Raw genomic sequence first — 24,812 nt, forward strand, 5'->3', positions numbered from 1 at the left:
TTAGGTATTTTGTGTTTTCAAGGACCTAAATTGATACAATGCCATTTTCATACTGCGTAAAGTATTTTGTGTTTCAAAGGACCTAGATTAATCTGATACTGACATTATACACTGTGTAAAGTATTTTGTGTTATCAAGGATTTCAATTGATCTGAGACTGCCATTTTTATACTGTGTAAAGTATTTTGGGTTTCAAAAGACCTCAAATGATATGTGACTGCCATTTTTATACTGTGTCAAGTATTTTGAGTTTCTAATAACCTCAAATGATATATGACTGCCTTTCTTAAACTGTGTAAAGTATTTTGTGTTTCAAGGACCTCAAATGATTTGTGACTGCCATTTTTTTTTTTTAAGTATTTTGTATTTCAACGGACCTCAATTGATATGTGACTGCCATTTGTATTGAGTGTAAAGTATTTTGTGTTTCAAAGGACTGGATCTAATATTGCCATTTTTATACTGTCTATACCAGTAGTATTTTGTTTTATCGAAGGACCTCAATTGATCTGATACTGCCATTTTTATATTGTGTAAATTATTTTGTCTTTCAAAGGACCTCAATTGATCTGTGACTGCCATTTTTTTACTTTGTCAAGTATTTTGTCTTTCAAAGACCTTAATTGATCTGTGACTGCCATTTTTATTCTGTGTAAGGTACTTTGTCTTCCAAAGGACCTCAATTGATCTGTGACTGCCATTTTTTTACTTTGTCAAGTATTTTGTGTTTCAAAGGACCTCAATAAAAATAATTTGTGACTGCCATTTTTATACTGTGTAAATTATTTGGGTTTCAAAAGACCTTAATTGATCTGATACTGCTATTTTTATACTGTGTAAAGTATTTTGTGTTTCCATTTAGGACCTTAATTGATGTGAGACTGCTATTTTTATACTGTGTAAAGTATTTTGTGTTTCCATTTAGGACCTTAATTGATGTGAGACTGCTATTTTTATACTGTGTAAAGTATTTTGTATTTCCATTTAGGACCTTAATTGATGTGAGACTGCCATTTCTATACTGTCTAAAGTATTTTGTGTTTCCATTTAGGACCTTAATTGATGTGAGACTGCCATTTCTATACTGTGTAAAGTATTTTGTGTTTCCATTTAGGACCTTAATTGATGTGAGACTGCCATTTCTATACTGTGTAAAGTATTTTGTGTTTCCAAGAACGTTATTTTTTCAGGAATTTAAATACCAACACAAAATATATGATATCTGAAATTTTGAAAAGGGAATTTAGATCTCTTGAGTAATTTTCATTCATTTTCTAAAAAAGTTTCTAAGTATGTGAAATTTTATTGTGTTTTTTTGTTTCATATCAGTTGACTGTGTTTTCACTTCTGTGATTGGTCGATAGTTGAGTGCTTGTACTTTGAACAATTAAGTGGCCTATTGTTTTAGGAAGTGGATTACCGAGTGTTTAAATATAGTTGAGATTACATAATGAAGTGGAAGTTCTAAATTGTTGATTTGTTGGATTATAGGTGTTTAATATACAAACTTTGGGAAAAATTTCTTTTCATTTGATAGTTTGACTACAGTTATGAAGGTCATATAATAAAGTGTGTTTCTACTGTTAATTGACATGTCAGTCTATAAGTAATAATTGGTTTTTATTTTGCCTGATCAGACTATATAATTACATTGTAAGTCAGCTTTATTTAGCCAGCAAAGCTGTCAACTTAATAGTTTATTGAAGCAAACATTGTTAATTTGTTGGATTACAGGTATTTTAATATACTAACTTTTTGGAGAAATTTCTTTTCATTTGACAGGTTGTCCACGGTGACAAAGGTCATAAAATAAAGTGTATTTCTTCAGTTAATTGACATATCAGTCTATAAGTAATAGTTGGTGTTTATTTTGCCTGAATATGCTATATATAGTTAGTCGGCATTAGCCAGCCGAGCTGTCGACTTAATTGTTTATTAATGAAGCAAAAATAAATACCACGAACATTCTAACTGTTTGCATGCTAATGCCTCAACATGTATAAATACTAGACATTGTGCATGCATGATCTGCAGCCAGTTGTATGAAACATGGACAAGCCTAGTTTATAATTAGGCTAGTATGCACTTTGAAATGATTTGATCTGTTAATGTTATTTTTTGTAAAAATTTTGAATGATTAATAAATATTTAGCCAACTTGAACCAAAACAAATCTATATGCAGTCAATAGTATGAAAGTGGTCCGAAAATCCGTCAACAAATTATTTAAATGTGGGATATAACCAAAATAAAATCTGTGGGTAACAACTCCTAATCCCAAATAAGATGTACCACAATTAATACAATTGTTTTAATTTATCAAAAAGGATGAATAAATATTGAAAACAATGGTTTAAATCTTATCCCCCCCCCCCCCCGGTCCCTGGATAGCCAGGGAAAGGGGCCGTGTTTTTACCTTCCAGGTGACCCTCCAGTGCCAGGTGAATGCGGTGGTTTTGCCTTAGCGCCAGAAATAGGGGGGAATGGGCCTTACCCAGGATCCCTTGGGTGCGGGGCCATTTGGAGGGGATTTTACCAGCAGGCTGCCTCTGCAGGGTGGGGACTTGGCTGCACCGAAAGTCAAAGTCCCCGGACTTGGGGGGCTGTGGTTACAATTGCCTGGTGCAATGCATAACCAATTTTTATACAAATGGCTGTGGGTGTTCTCATGGTAGGAACATGGGGGCAAACACTAAATGTAGTTTTTGTGTTGTTTACCTATTTTCTGCAATTTATGCTGCCAATATATCCAGGATGATTTGCCAGCACACTCACCACATCCCAACAGCCTTTTCTTTTGTTCTATCATGAATATAATTTTCATGACATTTAGATAATGAATGGATAGAAACAACTAAAATATCTCATTGAAGGGCTCGAAATATATGGGACAGCATTCCTTCCTAGCTAAAACATTATTACTCTGTAGTAACCTTGATTTAAGATTGTTGAGATTATATTTGTAAACAATCTGCTGTTTTTGAAGTAGGATTTTGATTTTGCAGTATCATTAATATTTTGTACATGATTATAATACTTATGATGTATTCTTTATGGGGCAAAAAAGATAATTATGGAAATGATATGATATATCTCCTGAAACAAATTAAATTGGCAGAAACTTAACCCCATCAAATACACATGTTAAGGAATGTTTTACAGTGTGAGTGTTACAGGAATTTTATATGATTTCGTTTCATGAGTATGATTTTTCTACTCTGAGATATCAAGTTCAACTTTGTTATCTGGGACATGTATGTATGTATGTGGATATTTTAAATCTGTTTTACAGTGACCAAATTGATCAGTCATCTTGTTAAAGTTAAACATCAACACTTCCTTGTCATTTTTCTTGCTATCTTAAGAGATTTGTTCAGTGATATTCTAACTTATAATTTAAACAAGCAGGCTCTCCGGAGTCTCTTAATACACTCTGGTTAAAAATTCTTCAGTTATGCCCCTTTTTTAATTATAAAAAAACGCCTGACCAAACACATCGTACACATGCGGAACACCTTTGCTATTTTCCATAGAAAACAACAAGGGTTGTATGCCAGTATATACTATCAGAAGAAGTAGTTTGTTTAAATTTAAATAATAGTATTAATTTAAATTGTAGTGTTTTAATACGCATTTTGTATATTAAGATTTAATTGATTGCCAGTGAATTGTATTATTGCATAAATGATTAAGATTCTCAAGAGTATAGTCATTAACTTTAACTGCTAAATTGAAATTACTATGCAATCTACTTGCAGAGTACCGGTAGTTAAATGTTAAGATTTATGACATTGTCAACCGTCCATATACATCCGAGCTTGATTTAGATGGAAAATGGCCGAGCAGTTCTGAATGACATCATAGTTACCGGTACTAAGTTGATAATAACTTTTTTTAAGCTTGTCTGTTTGTTTTTTTTAAAGTTTGAGGTATTATGCTAGTCTATGGGTCAATGTCATCTACGTGCAAACAATGTCTATTAGCTCAAAAACCAAGATGTTCATATGAAACTTGGTAGACATGTTGCCAGAGACAACTTGCACATCATTTGAGTAATTGTTGAGATATGCCCCTTTTTAAATAGAATATAACAGATGAGCATTCGCCTTCCCTCCAAGGTTCTCTTGTTTCTTAAAATCCTTGTAATTAAATGATAGTGGTAGTTTTACAGTCCTTCATTGAGTTATGATAAGCTGATTAATGCAATCAGTCAAACTTGTATTGGGAATGTTACTGAAGGATATGTAAATTATATTATTTTACTTCAGAAAATAACCTAGTTACTGGTATATACTGGTATATACATACTTCCTTTTTTCTGTGGACTACATTTTTAGGTGTATATACTGGTTTAACCATAATATCAGTTTAATTACCAACATGATATGTAATAGAATATATATTACAGTGATTATTTCAACTGCTCTTCCTTCTAACTATTTATATATTGCTACGTTGGGATTAATTTTTGTGACAATTTTACATCATAGTGTGCTGGATACAGCAAAACAGTATCTACAGATAGTGGATAGTAGCTGATACTGAGGATTGCAATTATGTGATTATTCATATTCATTATGAGGACTCTGGTTGTCATTTAGCCATTCAATTGACTAATAAAGCGATAATGTTTCTTCAATGAATAATACAACATGAATTTATGATCCTATGGATTGCTTTGACCTTCTCTGACCAACAACCTCAGACAAGTGTCCTGGTGGAACAAATTACCCAATCGCATCTTGTTAATTGTGTAGTGACTTTATTCCACCAGTGAGTGTATCCTATGCATAGAAAATGTTGATAATCCAAATTACATAGCTGGAGACTTCAGAGGATTGGATTTACGTTGATACTTCAGAAACTTCAGATTTCATTTTAATCTATAACATTTTTTTTGTTGGTTCGCTGTCATTGTCACTGGCATGGTACAAACACTTATTTGGAGATAGATTTTGTCAAATAATACATATATATAATCCAATTATTACATTTCAGCGAAAGGTAGCAAGGAGAATCCGCTGTCCCAACATGGAGACTTTGATGACCCCAACAGGGGAGGTAAGTTTGCTTATGCTTCTTGGAATACATTTACATGGAATACATTTACATGGAATACATTAGCAGTATGTTTCAACAAAAACAAGAAGAAATACCCAATTATTAAGAACCCAAGCAGGGGAGGTAATTCCGTAATGGATTCATAAACATAAAGTATGAATCTAAACAATGCTTTTACATTTATTTACCTGATATTTATATTATTGAATTAAGTTGGTAATGGGCTGTGTATGTCATATGTGTAAACAAAAATCCAGAAGAACCCACTGTCTTGAGTGACTTTGATGACCTGATTGGGGGTGGTGAGGTTTCCACCCTATGATATGTTGTATTATTATCTGACAGAAAATGGTAATTAAAAAGTCTGTGTTATCAACAAGATATTAAGTAGAAAAAAAGCTATGTTTAAAAGTTTGTTACAAAGTGCAGCAAATTGATCATGTGAAGGTAAATAATATGTGTTATATAGTATTTCTAAGCCATTTGAAAAAGAAAAAAAAAAAATAGATATATGATTAAAAGATATTAATTTAAATTTTCGCTTTTTAAGCCTTCCCAGAAGTGACAGAAGAGTTGCTAGGTCAAGTAAATCCATTCAACATCCACGATCATTCTGACTCGGCTTCAAACATTTCGGATTTTACCGATTCTACTTTCGATTCCGATTTATCCGACGCAGAAAATCGCGAGGATAATATTAGTGAGGATTATGACCCGAACAGACCGCTGCCCCCAAAACCACAGAAAGCTCATAACCACACTGAAAAGGTATTTGTCTTTCACCTGTATGGGTATGTGGTTGGGCAAAGAATATTTTGAATGCATGCATGTGAATTAAAGAGAATTTGATGTACTTTCATTAAGCTGTATGTTGACTTATGACAGCATATTGCATAATAAAAATGCATCAATGGTGATTATTTTTGGTCCGATTTTGGTATTATTTTTTTCAAATAAAAATAAAAATATTTCATAATAATACCAAAAAAGGACCAAAAATAATCACCACTTTCATTCTTCAATGTATTATAAGTCTGGAGAGGAATTTTTATTATGGAAATTACTCTTTTTTTTAAAGGCCGGGGAATGCGTTGGGCTGCAATTCTTTTTAGCATAAGAAAGAGAGCCCTGTTTACAATTTTGCATCCATTTTAGAAATGAAATTTAGGATTTTGTTTGCAGATTCTACTGGTGATTAATAATATTATGCGAATATCTCACCTCCTACATAATTGACAGTAAAATAATTGGTAAATAATTGTTACAAGCACAAAATATGTAAATTTTCATACCCCGGAAAATGGCGAACATTCCAATTTTTTATCGAATAACAAATAAAATGTTTCTCACCATTAAACAAATATGTCTGTATTACTCCTCAACATGAGCAATAGCGATGAAAACGTGAAAAAAAAATAAAATCTAAAACTCGGAAATACCATGCATAAATTTATAAGATAGTATGAGATTTCAACCCTTGCTCACAAGTTGAAGTTACAACGTTCTTTTTTGTGTTTTTTTATAAAGACAATACTCCCAAAACACATTTCTTGAATCAAACCTGTTAACTTAAATGTATTAAACAAAGCAATAAAACTCTTGAACTCATCTACTAATTGTCTGAAAAATCCTACTTTCACAAATCAGATGTTACAATTTTAGGTTACATTAAACCATTACTAATTATGACTAATGGTAACAACTTGGCCCAGTGCAGGTTTGCTTGGAAATACAGAGTGTAGTCTGTGAGATATAATCATTACACAGTGTGTAGCTGATGGTATATAGGATATACTTTCTCAGTGCTTTCATACCTTGAGAGCAAAACAATAAAATAGAGATGTTTATCATTTTAGTAGTAAGGTAAGAGATAAGTTAAATTAAGTTGTGGCATGTATTAAACACCTTGGTAATGATAACAATCTGAACTATTTTTATTACCCAGACTTTTCATCTAAAAATTGCGGGTAATTGATTTTCAAAAACTTTGCGAGCAGGCCTTCAAGTGTTGTGAATAATTTGGATCGAAGTTTTTTTTCCTGTTTTTTTTGTCTGATCTTCATGAAACTTGGTCAGTATCTTTTTTTGGCAGAGTGAATATGATTCACCTCTGGTCAAAAACTAAGTTACAATTTATCAAGTATTAATTTTTGTGTTTTCTTATTCCTTTCACAAATTCATCAGTTTTCATCCAATCTTCAGGAAACTCAAGTCTTAATATTTAGGGACAGTATGAATAGGGTCATATTGTGTGAAAAACTAGGTCACTAGGTCAGATCAGTGTAAATATGGGTCATATTGTGTGAAACAATAGGTCACTTGGTCAGGTCAGTGTGAATATGGGTCATATTGTGTAAAAAAATACGTCACTCGGTCAGGTCAGTGTGAATATGGGTCATATTGTATTGTATAAAAAAATAGGTCACTCGGTCAGGTCAGTATGAATATGGGTCATATTGTGTAAAAAAAATAGGTCACTCGGTCAGGTCAGTGTGAATATGGGTCATATTGTGTAAAAAAAAATAGGTCACTCCGTCAGGTCAGTGTGAATATGGGTCATATTGTGTAAAAAAAATAGGTCACTTGGTCAGGTCAGTGTGAATATGGGTCATATTGTGTAAAAAAAAAATCGGTCACTTGGTCAGGTCAGTGGGAATATGGGTCATATTGTATAAAAAAAATAGGTCACTCAGTCAGGTCAGTGTGAATATGGGTCATATTGTGTAAAAAAAATAGGTCACTCGGTCAGGTCAGTGTGAATATGGGTCATATTGTGTAAAAAAAATAGGTCACTCGGTCAGATCAGTGTGAATATGGTCATACTGTATTGTATAAAAAAAATAGGTCATTCGGTCAGATCAGTGTGAATATGGGTAATATTGTGTGAAAAACTAGACCACTAGGTCAGATCAGTGTGAATATGGGTCATATTGTGTGAAAAACTAGACCACTAGGTCAGATCAGTGTGAATTATTTCACAAGCATCTAAAGATTTTTTTTATTTTTTTTTTAACTTTATATTGTTAAATTTGGAAGTGTTATATTTCTTGAACAACACACATTTTTAAAATATAAAAAGACCAATTCTATCCAACCAAAAATAGTGGGATTATCCTGTAATAAGGGGATAAAGAAGTTTGAATAATTGGGGCCAGGGCATATGACAAATATAATTTAAGATATCGGACCCACAGTTATTTGAATTTTTAATCCACTGACTGACCAATATTAATTTGATATCATTTGAAAGTATTTTGTATGAAAATAATATTCCAAATAAAAAAGGTTTTGGCCATTAAAGATTGCAAAATATGTCATTTTATGTCAGATTTTTTGTTGAAATAAAGATCAAAGGTAAAAACTGTAATAACTTTATCTATGTCATTTATTTCAAATATTAGTAATCTGAGCCAGCAAACTCATTTCAAATGATTCATAAATGATACTGGGTTACTGTACATCAACATACTGGGTTACTGTACATCAACATACTGGGTTACTGTACATCAACATACTGGGTTACTGTACATCAACATACTGGGTTACTGTACATCAACATACTGGGTTACTGTACATCAACATACTGGGTTACTGTACATCAACATACTGGGTTACTGTACATCAACATACTGGGTTACTGTACATCAACATTTTACATAAAGGTTAGAAAACTAGCTTGTTTGTAGGTCAGACTCCTCAAAGTGCCATTGGTGCTATTAGAATAAAACCAGTGTACGTGTATGTCAGACCACGGGGCAGGGTGCATGGTCATGCCACACCCTCTATGGCCACACCTATCAATCACCAAAACAGCAAAGATATCCCCCTGACTTCAACATAGTGTGGGTACTGTTAGTTTCTAATACTTAGTATTTATAAGCATGTGAGACATTTTTGCCTTTGGGAAGGGTGTGGCTATAGGGGTGTGGCATAACCATGAATTCACCCTGGCTCTGTGTGTCAGACTTGATATTTACCATGCCATATTCTGAAACTACACCAATGTTCAAGAACCTCCATTCTTTTACAGATTCGCGACATAGCCAACGCCCTTCTTCCTGAGAAGAAGAAAAAAGCTGTGGTCCAAGAAGTCGAGGAGCAGAAGTCAAAATCCTGTACGTTGTTACGAAGGGTGGAACCCCGACGATCTCGCAGATCTGCACAGCTCCCCAACGCAAATATGGATATGTCAAAAGATCAGGTAACCCGACCATGTTCACACAGGTTTTAGATAATTTCCCTTCACTTTAAATTGTTAAAATCATTTTAATTTTGTTGCTTATTTGTGGAGATCACTGCCTAAGAAATAGTGTTTTTTTATGTTTTCTCTATTTTGCTATGACCCATATTGAGGCAAAATCGTTAATCACCAGGGTTCTGTTTCTTAAAATTAAATTTAAACTTGATACAACCTCTTGGCTGAGAGGCAATGACAAAGTCCCCTGGCTGGAACATGCAACCTCTTGGCTGTGAGGCAATGACAAAGTCCCCTGGCTCCAACCAACAACCTCTTGGCTGTGAGGCAATGACAAAGTCCCCTGGCTGTAACATGCAACCTCTTGGCTGAGAGGCAATGACAAAGTCCCCTGACTTGAACACCCAACCTCTTGGCTGAGAGGCAGACACATTTACCACTAGACCACCCAATTTGCCTTCAACCTTCAATAATTATGCTTGCATGCACATGTCCCCTTCTCTATTTTCTGGCATTTTATAATGATCAGACTTATGGTATTCACTTGACTCCTGTTTTCCAGATCAAGTTACGCGGCGTATTACAGAACCTGATCGACAGTGAGTCGGGGTATTTGAAATCACTGGAGAGGCTTACCAATGTAAGATACTTTTAGATTAAATCACTCTTTAAATACATTGAAACAATACCAGTATCTTTGATGATTTTCAGTGAAATATAATTCTATATTTACTGCTGCTATTTTCACTGCACTGAAAATGTCATTTTCGATATTTTCACTGTTCTTAAAGATTTTTGCTCCGTTTATGACAACTTAATAAAAGAAGTGTAGCATTCACTATGCTGGGTTATAAACTTTTGATATTATGTCACAATAGTATTTTTATCATGCACTTTTCCAGAAAATCTGTTCAATCAAAATTTGTTTTACAAGTACCAGTATTTCTTGTTTTACATATATCAATCTTTAAGAGTTATATCCCGTATATTGTGACTACTGTATGACGCAAGTATTTATTTGTACATGGAAATATTTGTTGACTCTTTAATCCTAATATTTGATTAATGGCGCTCATTTTATTCTTTCAAAGTGGCTGGAGACGTTAACTTTACATCTATCTACACATTACCCTAATTAAAAAGCTGTAGTCTTGTTTTAAGTTAAAGCCAAAGTTTTAATGGTTTTATTTAAGTCAATTAGCAAGATTTGCTAAAAAAAATGCCTCTATAAATTTGAATTGTTTATTGCTATTTAATGATCTGCACCTGAATGCATTTGTTGAATTAATGGTGAAATCAAAATATCAACAATTTTCAGCAATTATTTATAACATGTGTTTTAACATTCAATTTGTATTTAAAGCTGCACTCTCACAGATTGAACGTTTTGACAACTGTTGTATTTTTTATCTTGGAACGAGCCAATTTTTGTGAACATGCATGGAAACCAGTTATATAAGAGTGCTGACAAAAAATTAGATCGCAGAATTTTATATTTAAGTTCAAAAAATGATGTTTTATGCATTTTTCGTAAATGGTGAGTATTGGTGTAAGCCAGAAAACATTAATTTTTGAAGGGAAATATGAAAATCTGCAAACTGATCTTTTGTCAGCACTCTTTAATCATTGGTTTGCAAATGTTTACGTAAAAATTTGCTCTTTCGAAGACAAAAAATAAAAAAGTTGCAAAATTGGTATATCTGTGAGATTGCAGCTTTAAGCTTTCAATTTGTATTTAAGCGGTCTCGAAGGACATAATTTAAACTGACATGAGCACTAGGGTCATTAAGAAGCAAGAGGTCAGGGTTTTCTGAGACATTCAAAAAATATACATGTGTTGAATAGATTATATTCAAAATTATCTTACTTGTTTCATTTTTTGTTCGATCTAGGATTACAAAGAGGAGATCCTGAGCCAAGTGAAAAAGGCAGAGGTGAAGGTCACCTTTAGCAAGGTCGAGGACATCTATAACCTACACATGATGTTCCAGATCGCTCTGTCCGAGAAAATGGAGGAATGGACAGAAAAAGAGGAGATTGGATCAATATTTAACATGGTGATTATATTTATTTTGGTTATTTTAAATGTTTCAGCTGTAAAATTCACCTGTTCATAGACATCATAGAAGTAATCCTTAGACCCTGACTGTAATAATATTCTTTTGTTGGCATGCAACACTTTTATGGATAATACAATGATGGCTGAAACTACCTGTTTTTATTTCAGTTTTCGTCCCCGATGACCAAGAGCATCTACTGTGAATACGTGAACAACTATGAGGCAGCCAATGAAATGATCAAGGAAGCTGTGAATTCCCGCCCATCATTTAAGGATCTTCTCTTAGTAAGTCCTTTGAGTGAAGGATTTTCTCAAATCATTTAATGTTTATATCAAGATAAGGCATTTTCTCACAATAATTGGGGCTGTTTAGTTTTTATGTCTCCCCATTCATAGGGAGACTTATTGTTTTTGCCCTGTCCGTCAGTCAGTCAGTCCGTCAGTCCATATGTCACACTTCATTTCCTCTCAATAACTATAGAACCCTTAGACCCAGGAACTTCATACTTGGTATGCTGGTTGGTCATGACCAGTAGATGACCCCTATAGAGTAGGTCAAAGGTCAAGGTCGCGGTAAACTTGAGATGAAAAAACAGTTTTTGCTCAATGACTAAACATCCTTTGGGTCCAGGAACTTCATACTTGGTATGCTGTGACATTGACACAGTAACTAAAGAATGCTTGAACCTAGGAACTTCATACTTGTTATGCAAGTTGGTCATGACTAGTAGATGACCCCTATTGATTTTGTGATCAGTTAGTCAGTCAGTCTGTCAGTATGTACGTCACACTTTGTCTCCGCTCAATAATACTTGCGAGTTGGTCATGACTAGTAGATGACCCCTAATGATTTTGAGATCAGAAGGTCAAAGGTCAAGGTCGCCATGACCTTTAGGTGAAGAAATGGTTACTGCTTAGTAACTCAAGAACGATTGCATCCGAGATCTTGTGCAGTAGATTTTCACTATCTAATACGGGTGAATAAACCAGACTTCACTGTTGGTTCGTCTCCAGTCCAAAATTACAAATTTCATGTCCATCATTTATTTTTTCTCAGCTATCACCATACAATAGGGGAGACAAGCGCTTTTTCAAAAAAAGCAATCTCTAGTTTGATTTCATTGTTTGAGAACAACTATGATGCAGCCAATACATTTATCAAGGAACCCACAATCCAAGGATCACCTAAAAGTGGGTGACGGAGGAATCATCACAAATTGTTTTTTACTGGACACTTTGGAAGCCAAAAGTTTATGTATTCTCTAATTCATAGTTTAAACCTGCTTAAAATGTGTTCAAGTTTCTGGTGATTTTGATTGTTGCCGCATTTGCCGTTCCATGAGGAATACAAGTACATAGGGTATTTGTGTAATGCATCGATGAACAGGTGAACACAAAGTTCAATGCTTAAGAAATCAACCATAGGTATATATTTCTTGTATTATCAGAGACTGCAGATGTCAAGCCAAGACCGTCTGTCCCTGGCTGGGCTCATGTTGAAGCCTGTACAACGGTTCCCCCAGTTCATCATGATCGTAAAGGTAAGTGTACCGTAATACTGAATTAACTCATGAACAAGTGTGATATTGAAATAACTCATTGTACTGGTGAAATACTGACTAAACTCATTGTACTGGTGTAATACTGACTAAACTCATTGTACTGGTGTAATACTGACTAAACTCATTGTACTGGTGAAATACTGACTAAACTCATTGTACTGGTGTAATACTGACTAAACTCATTGTACTGGTGTAATACTGACTAAACTCATTGTACTGGTGTAATACTGACTAAACTCATTGTACTGGTGTAATACTGACTAAACTCATTATACTGGTGTAATACTGACTTAACTCATTGTACTGGCGTAATACTGAGCTCACTCATTGTACTGGTGTAATACTGACTTAACTCATTGTACTGGCGTAATACTGAGCTCACTCATTGTACTGGCGTAATACTGAGCTCACTCATTGTACTGGCGTAATACTGAGCTCACTCATTGTACTGGCGTAATACTGAGCTCACTCATTATACTGGCGTAATACTGAGCTCACTCATTGTACTGGCGTAATACTGAGCTCACTCATTGTACTGGTGTAATACTGACTTAACTCATTGTACTGGCGTAATACTAAACTCACTCATTGTACTGGCGTAATACTGAGCTCACTCATTGTACTGGTGTAATACTGACTAAACTCATTGTACTGGTGTAATACTGACTAAACTCATTGTACTGGTGTAATACTGACTAAACTCATTGTACTGGTGTAATACTGACTAAACTCATTGTACTGGCGTAATACTGACATCACTCATTGTACTGGTGTAATACTGAGTTCACTCATTGTACTGGTGTAATACTGACTTAACTCATTGTACTGGTGTAATACTGACTTAACTCATTGTACTGGTGTAATACTGACTTAACTCATTGTACTGGTGTAATACTGAATTCACTCATTGTACTGGCGTAATACTGAGTTCACTCATTGTACTGGCGTAATACTGACTTAACTCATTGTTCTGGTGTAATACTGACTTAACTCATTGTACTGGTGTAATACTGACTTAACTCATTGTACTGGTGTAATACTGACTTAACTCATTGTACTGGCGTAATACTGAGTTCACTCATTGTACTGGCGTAATACTGAGTTCACTCATTGTACTGGCGTAATACTGACTTAACTCATTGTACTGGTGTAATACTGACTTAACTCATTGTACTGGCGTAATACTGACTTAACTCATTGTACTGGTGTAATACTGACTTAACTCATTGTACTGGTGTAATACTGAGTTCACTCATTGTACTGGCGTAATACTGAGTTCACTCATTGTACTGGCGTAATACTGAGTTCACTCATTGTACTGGCGTAATACTGACTTAACTCATTGTACTGGTGTAATACTGACTTAACTCATTGTACTGGTGTAATACTGAGTTCACTCATTGTACTGGCGTAATACTGAGTTCACTCATTGTACTGGTGTAATACTGACTTAACTCATTGTACTGGTGTAATACTGACTTAACTCATTGTACTGGTGTAATACTGACTTAACTCATTGTACTGGTGTAATACTGAATTCACTCATTGTACTGGCGTAATACTGAGTTCACTCATTGTACTGGTGTAATACTGACTTAACTCATTGTACTGGTGTAATACTGACTAAACTCATTGTACTGGTGTAATACTGACTAAACTCATTGTACTGGCGTAATACTGACATCACTCATTGTACTGGTGTAATACTGAGTTCACTCATTGTACTGGTGTAATACTGACATCACTCATTGTACTGGTGTAATACTGACTTAACTCATTGTACTGGTGTAATACTGACTTAACTCATTGTACTGGTGTAATACTGACTAAACTCATTGTACTGGTGTAATACTGACTAAACTCATTGTACTGGCGTAATACTGACATCACTCATTGTACTGGTGTAATACTGACTAAACTCATTGTACTGGTGTAATACTGACTTAACTCATTGTACTGGTGTAATACTGACTTAACTCATTGTACTGGTGTAATACTGACTAAACTCATTGTACTGGTGTAATACTGACTTAACTCATTGTACTGGTGTAATACTGACTTAACTCATTGTACTGGTGTAATACTGACTAAACTCATTGTACTGGTGTAATACTGACTAAACTCATTGTACTGGTGTAATACTGACTAAACTCATTGTACTGGTGTAATACTGACTAAACTCATTGTACTGGTGTAATACTGACTAAACTCATTGTACTGGCGTAATACTGAGCTCACTCATTGTACTGGTGTAATACTGAGCTCACTCATTGTACTGGCGTAATACTGAGCTCACTCATTGTACTGGCGTAATACTGAGCTCACTCATTGTACTGGCGTAATACTGACATCACTCATTGTACTGGTGTAATACTGACTTAACTCATTGTACTGGTGTAATACTGACTTAACTCATTGTACTGGTGTAATACTGACTTAACTCATTGTACTGGTGTAATACTGACTTAACTCATTGTACTGGTGTAATACTGACTAAACTCATTGTACTGGTGTAATACTGACTAAACTCATTGTACTGGCGTAATACTGAGCTCACTCATTGTACTGGCGTAATACTGAGCTCACTCATTGTACTGGCGTAATACTGAGTTCACTCATTGTACTGGCGTAATACTGAGCTCACTCATTGTACTGGCGTAATACTGACTTAACTCATTGTACTGGCGTAATACTGAGCTCACTCATTGTACTGGCGTAATACTGAGCTCACTCATTGTACTGGCGTAATACTGAGCTCACTCATTGTACTGGCGTAATACTGAGCTCACTCATTGTACTGGCGTAATACTGAGCTCACTCATTGTACTGGCGTAATACTGAGTTCACTCATTGTACTGGCGTAATACTGAGCTCACTCATTGTACTGGCGTAATACTGAGCTCACTCATTGTACTGGCGTAATACTGAGCTCACTCATTGTACTGGCGTAATACTGAGTTCACTCATTGTACTGGCGTAATACTGAGCTCACTCATTGTACTGGCGTAATACTGAGTTCACTCATTGTACTGGCGTAATACTGACTTAACTCATTGTACTGGCGTAATACTGAGCTCACTCATTGTACTGGCGTAATACTGAGTTCACTCATTGTACTGGCGTAATACTGAGCTCACTCATTGTACTGGCGTAATACTGAGCTCACTCATTGTACTGGCGTAATACTGAGTTCACTCATTGTACTGGCGTAATACTGAGTTCACTCATTGTACTGGCGTAATACTGAGCTCACTCATTGTACTGGCGTAATACTGAGTTCACTCATTGTACTGGCGTAATACTGAGCTCACTCATTGTACTGGCGTAATACTGAGTTCACTCATTGTACTGGCGTAATACTGAGCTCACTCATTGTACTGGCGTAATACTGAGTTCACTCATTGTACTGGCGTAATACTGAGCTCACTCATTGTACTGGTGTAATACTGACTAAACTCATTGTACTGGTGTAATACTGAGTTCACTCATTGTACTGGCGTAATACTGAGTTCACTCATTGTACTGGCGTAATACTGAGCTCACTCATTGTACTGGTGTAATACTGACTAAACTCATTGTACTGGTGTAATACTGAGTTCACTCATTGTACTGGTGTAATACTGAGTTCACTCATTGTACTGGTGTAATACTGACTAAACTCATTGTACTGGCGTAATACTGAGCTCACTCATTGTACTGGCGTAATACTGAGCTCACTCATTGTACTGGCATAATACTGAGTTCACTCATTGTACTGGCGTAATACTGAGTTCACTCATTGTACTGGCGTAATACTGAGCTCACTCATTGTACTGGCGTAATACTGAGCTCACTCATTGTACTGGCGTAATACTGAGCTCACTCATTGTACTGGCGTAATACTGAGCTCACTCATTGTACTGGCGTAATACTGAGCTCACTCATTGTACTGGCGTAATACTGAGCTCACTCATTGTACTGGTGTAATACTGACTAAACTCATTGTACTGGTGTAATACTGACATCACTCATTGTACTGGCGTAATACTGAGCTCACTCATTGTACTGGCGTAATACTGAGCTCACTCATTGTACTGGCGTAATACTGAGTTCACTCATTGTACTGGCGTAATACTGAGCTCACTCATTGTACTGGCGTAATACTGAGCTCACTCATTGTACTGGCGTAATACTGAGCTCACTCATTGTACTGGCGTAATACTGAGCTCACTCATTGTACTGGCGTAATACTGACTAAACTCATTGTACTGGCGTAATACTGAGCTCACTCATTGTACTGGCGTAATACTGAGCTCACTCATTGTACTGGCGTAATACTGAGTTCACTCATTGTACTGGCGTAATACTGAGTTCACTCATTGTACTGGCGTAATGCTGAGTTCACTCATTGTACTGGCGTAATACTGAGTTCACTCATTGTACTGGCGTAATACTGAGTTCACTCATTGTACTGGCGTAATACTGAGTTCACTCATTGTACTGGCGTAATACTGAGCTCACTCATTGTACTGGCGTAATACTGAGCTCACTCATTGTACTGGCGTAATACTGAGCTCACTCATTGTACTGGCGTAATACTGAGCTCACTCATTGTACTGGCGTAATACTGAGCTCACTCATTGTACTGGTGTAATACTGACTAAACTCATTGTACTGGTGTAATACTGACTAAACTCATTGTACTGGCGTAATACTGAGCTCACTCATTGTACTGGTGTAATACTGAGCTCACTCATTGTACTGGTGTAATACTGAGCTCACTCATTGTACTGGTGTAATACTGAGCTCACTCATTGTACTGGTGTAATACTGACTAAACTCATTGTACTGGTGTAATACTGACTAAACTCATTGTACTGGCGTAATACTGAGCTCACTCATTGTACTGGTGTAATACTGACTAAACTCATTGTACTGGTGTAATACTGACTAAACTCATTGTACTGGCGTAATACTGAATTCACTCATTGTACTGGCGTAATACTGAGTTCACTCATTGTACTGGCGTAATACTGACTTCACTCATTGTACTGGCGTAATACTGAGCTCACTCATTGTACTGGCGTAATACTGAGCTCACTCATTGTACTGGCGTAATACTGAGCTCACTCATTGTACTGGCGTAATACTGAGCTCACTCATTGTACTGGCGTAATACTGAGCTCACTCATTGTACTGGCGTAATACTGAGCTCACTCATTGTACTGGCGTAATACTGAGCTCACTCATTGTACTGGCGTAATACTGAGCTCACTCATTGTACTGGCGTAATACTGAGCTCACTCATTGTACTGGCGTAATACTGAGCTCACTCATTGTACTGGCGTAATACTGAGCTCACTCATTGTACTGGCGTAATACTGAGCTCACTCATTGTACTGGCGTAATACTGAGCTCACTCATTGTACTGGCGTAATACTGAGCTCACTCATTGTACTGGCGTAATACTGAGCTCACTCATTGTACTGGCGTAATACTGAGCTCACTCATTGTACTGGCGTAATACTGAGCTCACTCATTGTACTGGCGTAATACTGAGCTCACTCATTGTACTGGCGTAATACTGAGCTCACTCATTGTACTGGCGTAATACTGAGCTCACTCATTGTACTGGCGTAATACTGAGCTCACTCATTGTACTGGCGTAATACTGAGCTCACTCATTGTACTGGCGTAATACTGAGCTCACTCATTGTACTGGCGTAATACTGAGCTCACTCATTGTACTGGCGTAATACTGAGCTCACTCATTGTACTGGCGTAATACTGAGCTCACTCATTGTACTGGCGTAATACTGAGCTCACTCATTGTACTGGCGTAATACTGAGCTCACTCATTGTACTGGCGTAATACTGAGCTCACTCATTGTACTGGCGTAATACTGAATTCACTCATTGTACTGGCGTAATACTGAATTCACTCATTGTACTGGCGTAATACTGACTTCACTCATTGTACTGGCGTAATACTGAGCTCACTCATTGTACTGGCGTAATACTGAGCTCACTCATTGTACTGGCGTAATACTGAGCTCACTCATTGTACTGGCGTAATACTGAGCTCACTCATTGTACTGGCGTAATACTGAGCTCACTCATTGTACTGGCATAATACTGAGCTCACTCATTGTACTGGCGTAATACTGACTTCACTCATTGTACTGGCGTAATACTGAGCTCACTCATTGTACTGGCGTAATACTGAGCTCACTCATTGTACTGGCGTAATACTGAGCTCACTCATTGTACTGGCGTAATACTGAGCTCACTCATTGTACTGGCGTAATACTGAGCTCACTCATTGTACTGGCGTAATACTGAGCTCACTCATTGTACTGGCGTAATACTGAGCTCACTCATTGTACTGGCGTAATACTGAGCTCACTCATTGTACTGGCGTAATACTGAGCTCACTCATTGTACTGGCGTAATACTGAATTCACTCATTGTACTGGCGTAATACTGAGCTCACTCATTGTACTGGCGTAATACTGAGCTCACTCATTGTACTGGCGTAATACTGAGTTCACTCATTGTACTGGCGTAATACTGAGCTCACTCATTGTACTGGCGTAATACTGAGCTCACTCATTGTACTGGCGTAATACTGAGCTCACTCATTGTACTGGCGTAATACTGAGCTCACTCATTGTACTGGCGTAATACTGAGCTCACTCATTGTACTGGCGTAATACTGAGCTCACTCATTGTACTGGCGTAATACTGACTTAACTCATTGTACTGGCGTAATACTGAGCTCACTCATTGTACTGGCGTAATACTGAGCTCACTCATTGTACTGGCGTAATACTGAGCTCACTCATTGTACTGGCGTAATACTGAGCTCACTCATTGTACTGGCGTAATACTGAGCTCACTCATTGTACTGGCGTAATACTGAGCTCACTCATTGTACTGGCGTAATACTGAGCTCACTCATTGTACTGGCGTAATACTGAGCTCACTCATTGTACTGGCGTAATACTGAGCTCACTCATTGTACTGGCGTAATACTGAGCTCACTCATTGTACTGGCGTAATACTGAATTCACTCATTGTACTGGCGTAATACTGAATTCACTCATTGTACTAGTGTAATGCTGAATAAATATACTGAATTAACCCAATGGGCTGCTGTTTCAACTTGATATATGGAGTCTTGTGGATCATACATTCCCATTATTTATAAGCTATCTAAGATGAGAAGTCATGCCTTTACGCCTTTTGCATGGCTCCATGTTGCCATTTTGAGGAACATTTTCCATCCGATGACATATTTTACGTCACCAATAATTATTGGAGATTAAATTAATAAAGGAAAAATCTTAATTTTATTAGACCTGACTATGATTATAAGATATTTATTTTACCCTCAGGATTTGCTCAAGTACACACCTCGTGACCACCACGACAGAGAGCAGCTCCAGGAAGCTTTCACGTGCATTGAGAATGTAACCCACGAGCTCAACGAAAGTAAACGTTCCAGTGAGCAGCTCTACCACGGACAGTCGATCATGGCCAAACTTGCTGCAAAGGTGCCGCAGGAGAAGGGCGTCACACTTATCCGCCAAGATGACATGGAACAGATTGGACAGGTAACTGTGGCAACTGTGAAGAAGATGTATTAAAACTCGACATCCAAAATTGATAAACAATGATTTTTAGATTTCATATAAAGTTATACTCAGGGCTATTCTAGTAAAACTTATAACCCTCGGAGGGAAGGCAATTATTTGAATAGTATATGGGTGGGTGTCTTTTTTCACTAATTTGGACCCCAAAAACATCATTTAAATCTGTAGGGGGTGGCATAATATAAAAGGCCCTTCCCCCGGGTTATATGTTTGAATGGAATATCTCTCATTTACAGAGTAAATCAAAATAAATTAATGTATTGATAATAATATTAATTTTGAAGATTTTCACATATTGGCACTGTTCAGAATTTTTGTAAACATAAACAGTGTGTAAGCTTTTAAAGGCAAACTATTTTATAATGTGCTTATATATTTAAATTACCCAAATACAGCTAAAACAGTTGTCTATTATCTGCGGATCATGAGCATATCTGTGAAACTAACAGAGTAGTACAGACTTGAAAGTCATCAACGATGACCCTCACAACAGTGGTAACTGTAGCGAAGCATTGTTTATCATTGCAGAAAGAACATCAAGTTGAATATCATTAAATACATCCTCAGCACTCCAGCGTATCATAACCTATATGGTACCCTGGGCAAATCAGCTGTTAAAATCTTGTACTCATGAATAATTAATAAGGTGAAATCCATCCGCTTGATTGGTCGCATGAGACACACCTGATGCGGTGCAGAAATGGCGGAGAAGTTATTGATGTAATCTGGGTTCGAAATAATCCATTGTGATCACGGCTTATAAATCGTTTTAGGCAGGATATTGTTAAATATGCGGATAGCCCTTCACAAAGGAGATTCTTTCCTTTTTTGTTATTGGCTATTTCATTGGTCGGAAAATGCTTATGAATATTCAAGTTTTCCCTAGCCAATTTGGTAATGATACACTTGGTTGCCGAGGATGATTATATATAGACAGCCTCATACTTGGTACATAAAAATATTTTTTTTATATTAAACACATGACATAAGGCAGTGTTTGTTGACAGAGCTCTACAGGTGGTCAGCACGTGAAGCAGCGACGTATCTTCCTCATGAACGACCGCCTCATATCCGTACATGTGACAGCAAGGTTGGTTACCATGGTGATGTGTTTCCCTGACAACCAACACCACCCCCTCCCACCCAAAACTCTTACACCCTACACCTGCATGGTGGCTGGCCAGCAATGTTTCAATCATTATAGATTGTAAAGTAAAGACAATTTAGTGCAAAAACTTAATTACAGAAAATTATTTTTGGAAGATCAAGAAATTATCCAAATATTTAGACATTTTGTATGTCTTTCAATAAAATGATTTAGACATTGCTGCATGCCTATGTATGGTCATAGCTTGATTCTCCACATACTGAACTCTAGTTTAGACATCCTAACATACAAAACAAGTCATTTAGTGTTTTATTATTGTTGTTTTTTCATTTTATGTAGGATGTGTTGGGAAGGTTTAAGTTTATGCTGCTAAACCGGACTCTGATAATTTGCAAAGTCAGTCAGACCGGGAAAAGGTTTGCTTCATAATTGGAAAATTTAATTCGCTTCAATTCATCAAATGTTCTTGAAAGCGGTTGTAAGTACAAGAATAACCATGTTTTCACGAAAGAAGTAACACATTTAGTAATGTTAAATTAACAATTACATTCCTCTGGCAAAATAAATGACATATTTCCCAATATGGAAAAAAAAATTCCTATCAAAAGTTAAACAAAAAATAAGTTGTTTTCAGCTCGACTATTCGAAGAATAGGTGGGCTATACTACTCGCCCCAGCGTCGGCGTCAGCATCTGGTTAAAGTTTTAGGGCAAGTTGGGATTTTCACTTATAAGTCCAATACCCTTCGTTCAATTGACTTAATACTTCACGCAGTTGTTCAGGGCCATCACATGATGAGGTTAGATAACTCCATATCATTCTTTACACAAATTATGGCCCCTGATTGACTATGGAACTTATGTTAAAGTTTTAGGGCAAGTTGGAATATTTATTAATAACTTCTATATCCTTTGTTCAATTGACTTAATACTTAACACAGTTGTTCAGGACCATCACACAATGAGGTTACATAACTCCATATTATCCTAAATACAAATTATGGCCCCTGATTGACTTAGGGTAAAGTTTTAGGGCAGGTTAAAGTTTTAGGGCAAGTTGGGATTTTCACTTAAAACTCCAATACCATTCATTCAATTGACTTAGTACTTCACACAGATGTTCAGAACCATCACATAATCAGGTTAGATAACTCCATATTATCTTTTATACAAATTATGGCCCCTGATTGACTATGGAACTTAGGTTAAAGTTTTAGGGCAGGTTGGGGTATTGTTTAATAACTTCTATACCCTTCATTCGATTGACTTGATACTTCACACAATTGTTCAGGACCATCACCCAATGAGGTTACATAACTCCATATCCTTAATACAAATTATGGCCCCTGATTGACTGATGTTAAAGTTTTAGGGCAGGTAAAAGTTAAGGGCAAGTTGGGATTTTGATAACTTCTATACCATTCATTAAATGCACTTTATAAAATTCAAAATTATTCACGACCATCTTACAACAAGAAACATAACTCCGTTTTAAGCCTAAATACAAATTATGGCCTTTGAATTTTTTTATTTTATTTTTTTTAAATTTCCTTTGAAAGGCATATTTGTATATTCTTAACCACATTTTCATAATGGGAAATCAGGTTATTTGAATGCAGGGCTTTTTCTATAGTACCCACGGGTCCGACTATCGGACCCATTCCCAAAGCAAAATATAAGATATTTTTCCCAATTTTCAGAAAAAAATCCCAATCAAAAAAAAAAATTTTTTTTTTTTTTTTTTAGAAAGTCTTTTTACATGTAATGGATCATTATCAACATCATATCAATTATGTGATGTTGTTAAGTTTTTTTGATAATTGAATTCGGAAATCATTGATTTTCATCACATTCATATCTGTATAAAATATTATCTGTCATGATCGATTTATTGCAATAGATATTTACACCCAAGGATTGATATTTCAGCCATTTTGGGTATTTTAAAGGGAAATAAACTAATATAAAACCATTTCCTAATTCGCTGGAGACTAGACAGCTTTTTCTTTTAACTGTAAAATTTCCCAATTTCGGCATTTTCACGACGCAAAATTTCCCAAAATGTCTAGGGTCTTTTTCCCAAATTGGGCAGAAAAAGCCCTGGAATGACTTGCGTCATTGTTTGGGCGGGCTGGTGGGAGGGCAGCATCGGAGTCACCTTATGTATCAAATAATATTAGTTAGGTTTGACATAAAGAGACCAAACTTGGTATTATTACATCGTTATTGTATTCGAAGTCAAAGCGGCGTAGTCGAGCACGCTGTCTTACGACGGCTCTTGTTATGAGTCTTTTAACCTGTAATAGTTCGTTCAACATCCTTAAAAATTGTGTGATGTATTTATTGCAATAGATATTTATACTCACACAAATTGGTATTTCAGCCATTTCAGGTCTTTTGAAAGGGAAAATAAACATTTTAATACTTTACTATGTGTAAGAGACAGAAAAGCATGTTCTTCACAATATCCAATTTTTTAAGCGATTGTTTTTTTCTCAAAATGGCATATTTTGCAAAGCAATTTTCACAAAATGTCTAGGGTCTTTTTCCCAACTGGGCAGGAAAAGGCCTGCCAATGTTACCAACTGAAGTGTCTATCTTTTATCAATGTAAGAGCATGTGATAGAACCTTTTAACTGCAGTTTATATAATTGCCCAGTATACACACAGCAAGCAATTACTTTTTAAAAAAAGTTAAAATCATTCCTATTTATTTATGATGGCTCCTCCACTTTCAAGAACACTCCACCACACTAACAAACTTTTACTTAGAATTTGACTATTTTTCAATACTTCATTCTAACTCGCTGCGAGTTAATATTTTTCTCTTATTATTCAATGGAAATGCTTAATATTTTTCTCTTATTATTCAATGGAAATGCTTAAAGTTAGCATGCTAAAATGTGTTGTGAACTAACAAACTTTGTTCTAATATTGTTTGTAAGTAAGCATGTACTTGTATTTCATAGAAACTATATTCAGTGGGCTCCTGCAATATGAATTTGTTTGACAATGCTAATTTCCTAGCTTTTCTGTATTTCATAGAAATAAGAATTGAGGTACATGTCCCCGTTTCTCAAACCATCGAATGTCATTATAATAGAATCAAGCTATAAATAAAATACATTTATGATCATAACAATAAACATTTTTTTTATCTGAAAAATCAACTTTAAGTAATGAATTTGGCTTTTG

General features: G+C 36.0%; 1 protein-coding gene across 7 annotated transcripts in view; it reads left to right on the forward strand.

Moving 5' to 3' along the window:
* LOC128246733 (rho guanine nucleotide exchange factor 10-like protein) overlaps window positions 1–24,812 on the forward strand; it is a 57,163-nt gene that overhangs the window by 14,360 nt on the left and 17,991 nt on the right. For 6 of the 7 annotated variants that reach the window (XM_052965123.1, XM_052965125.1, XM_052965126.1 and 3 more), the window contains 9 exons: window positions 4,998–5,060; window positions 5,611–5,828; window positions 9,091–9,261; window positions 9,818–9,895; window positions 11,148–11,312; window positions 11,483–11,599; window positions 12,763–12,855; window positions 20,253–20,471; window positions 21,518–21,600. In XM_052965123.1, coding sequence (XP_052821083.1) covers window positions 4,998–5,060; window positions 5,611–5,828; window positions 9,091–9,261; window positions 9,818–9,895; window positions 11,148–11,312; window positions 11,483–11,599; window positions 12,763–12,855; window positions 20,253–20,471; window positions 21,518–21,600 — 1,207 coding nt within the window. Of the gene's footprint in view, window positions 1–4,997; window positions 5,061–5,610; window positions 5,829–9,090; window positions 9,262–9,817; window positions 9,896–11,147; window positions 11,313–11,482; window positions 11,600–12,762; window positions 12,856–20,252; window positions 20,472–21,517; window positions 21,601–21,957; window positions 22,035–24,812 lie in introns of all 7 variants that reach the window. The other variant, XM_052965127.1, reaches the window with a different exon arrangement.

Source organism: Mya arenaria, chromosome 9 (genome assembly GCF_026914265.1).
Source record: "Mya arenaria isolate MELC-2E11 chromosome 9, ASM2691426v1".
Lineage (NCBI taxonomy): Eukaryota > Metazoa > Mollusca > Bivalvia > Myida > Myidae > Mya > Mya arenaria.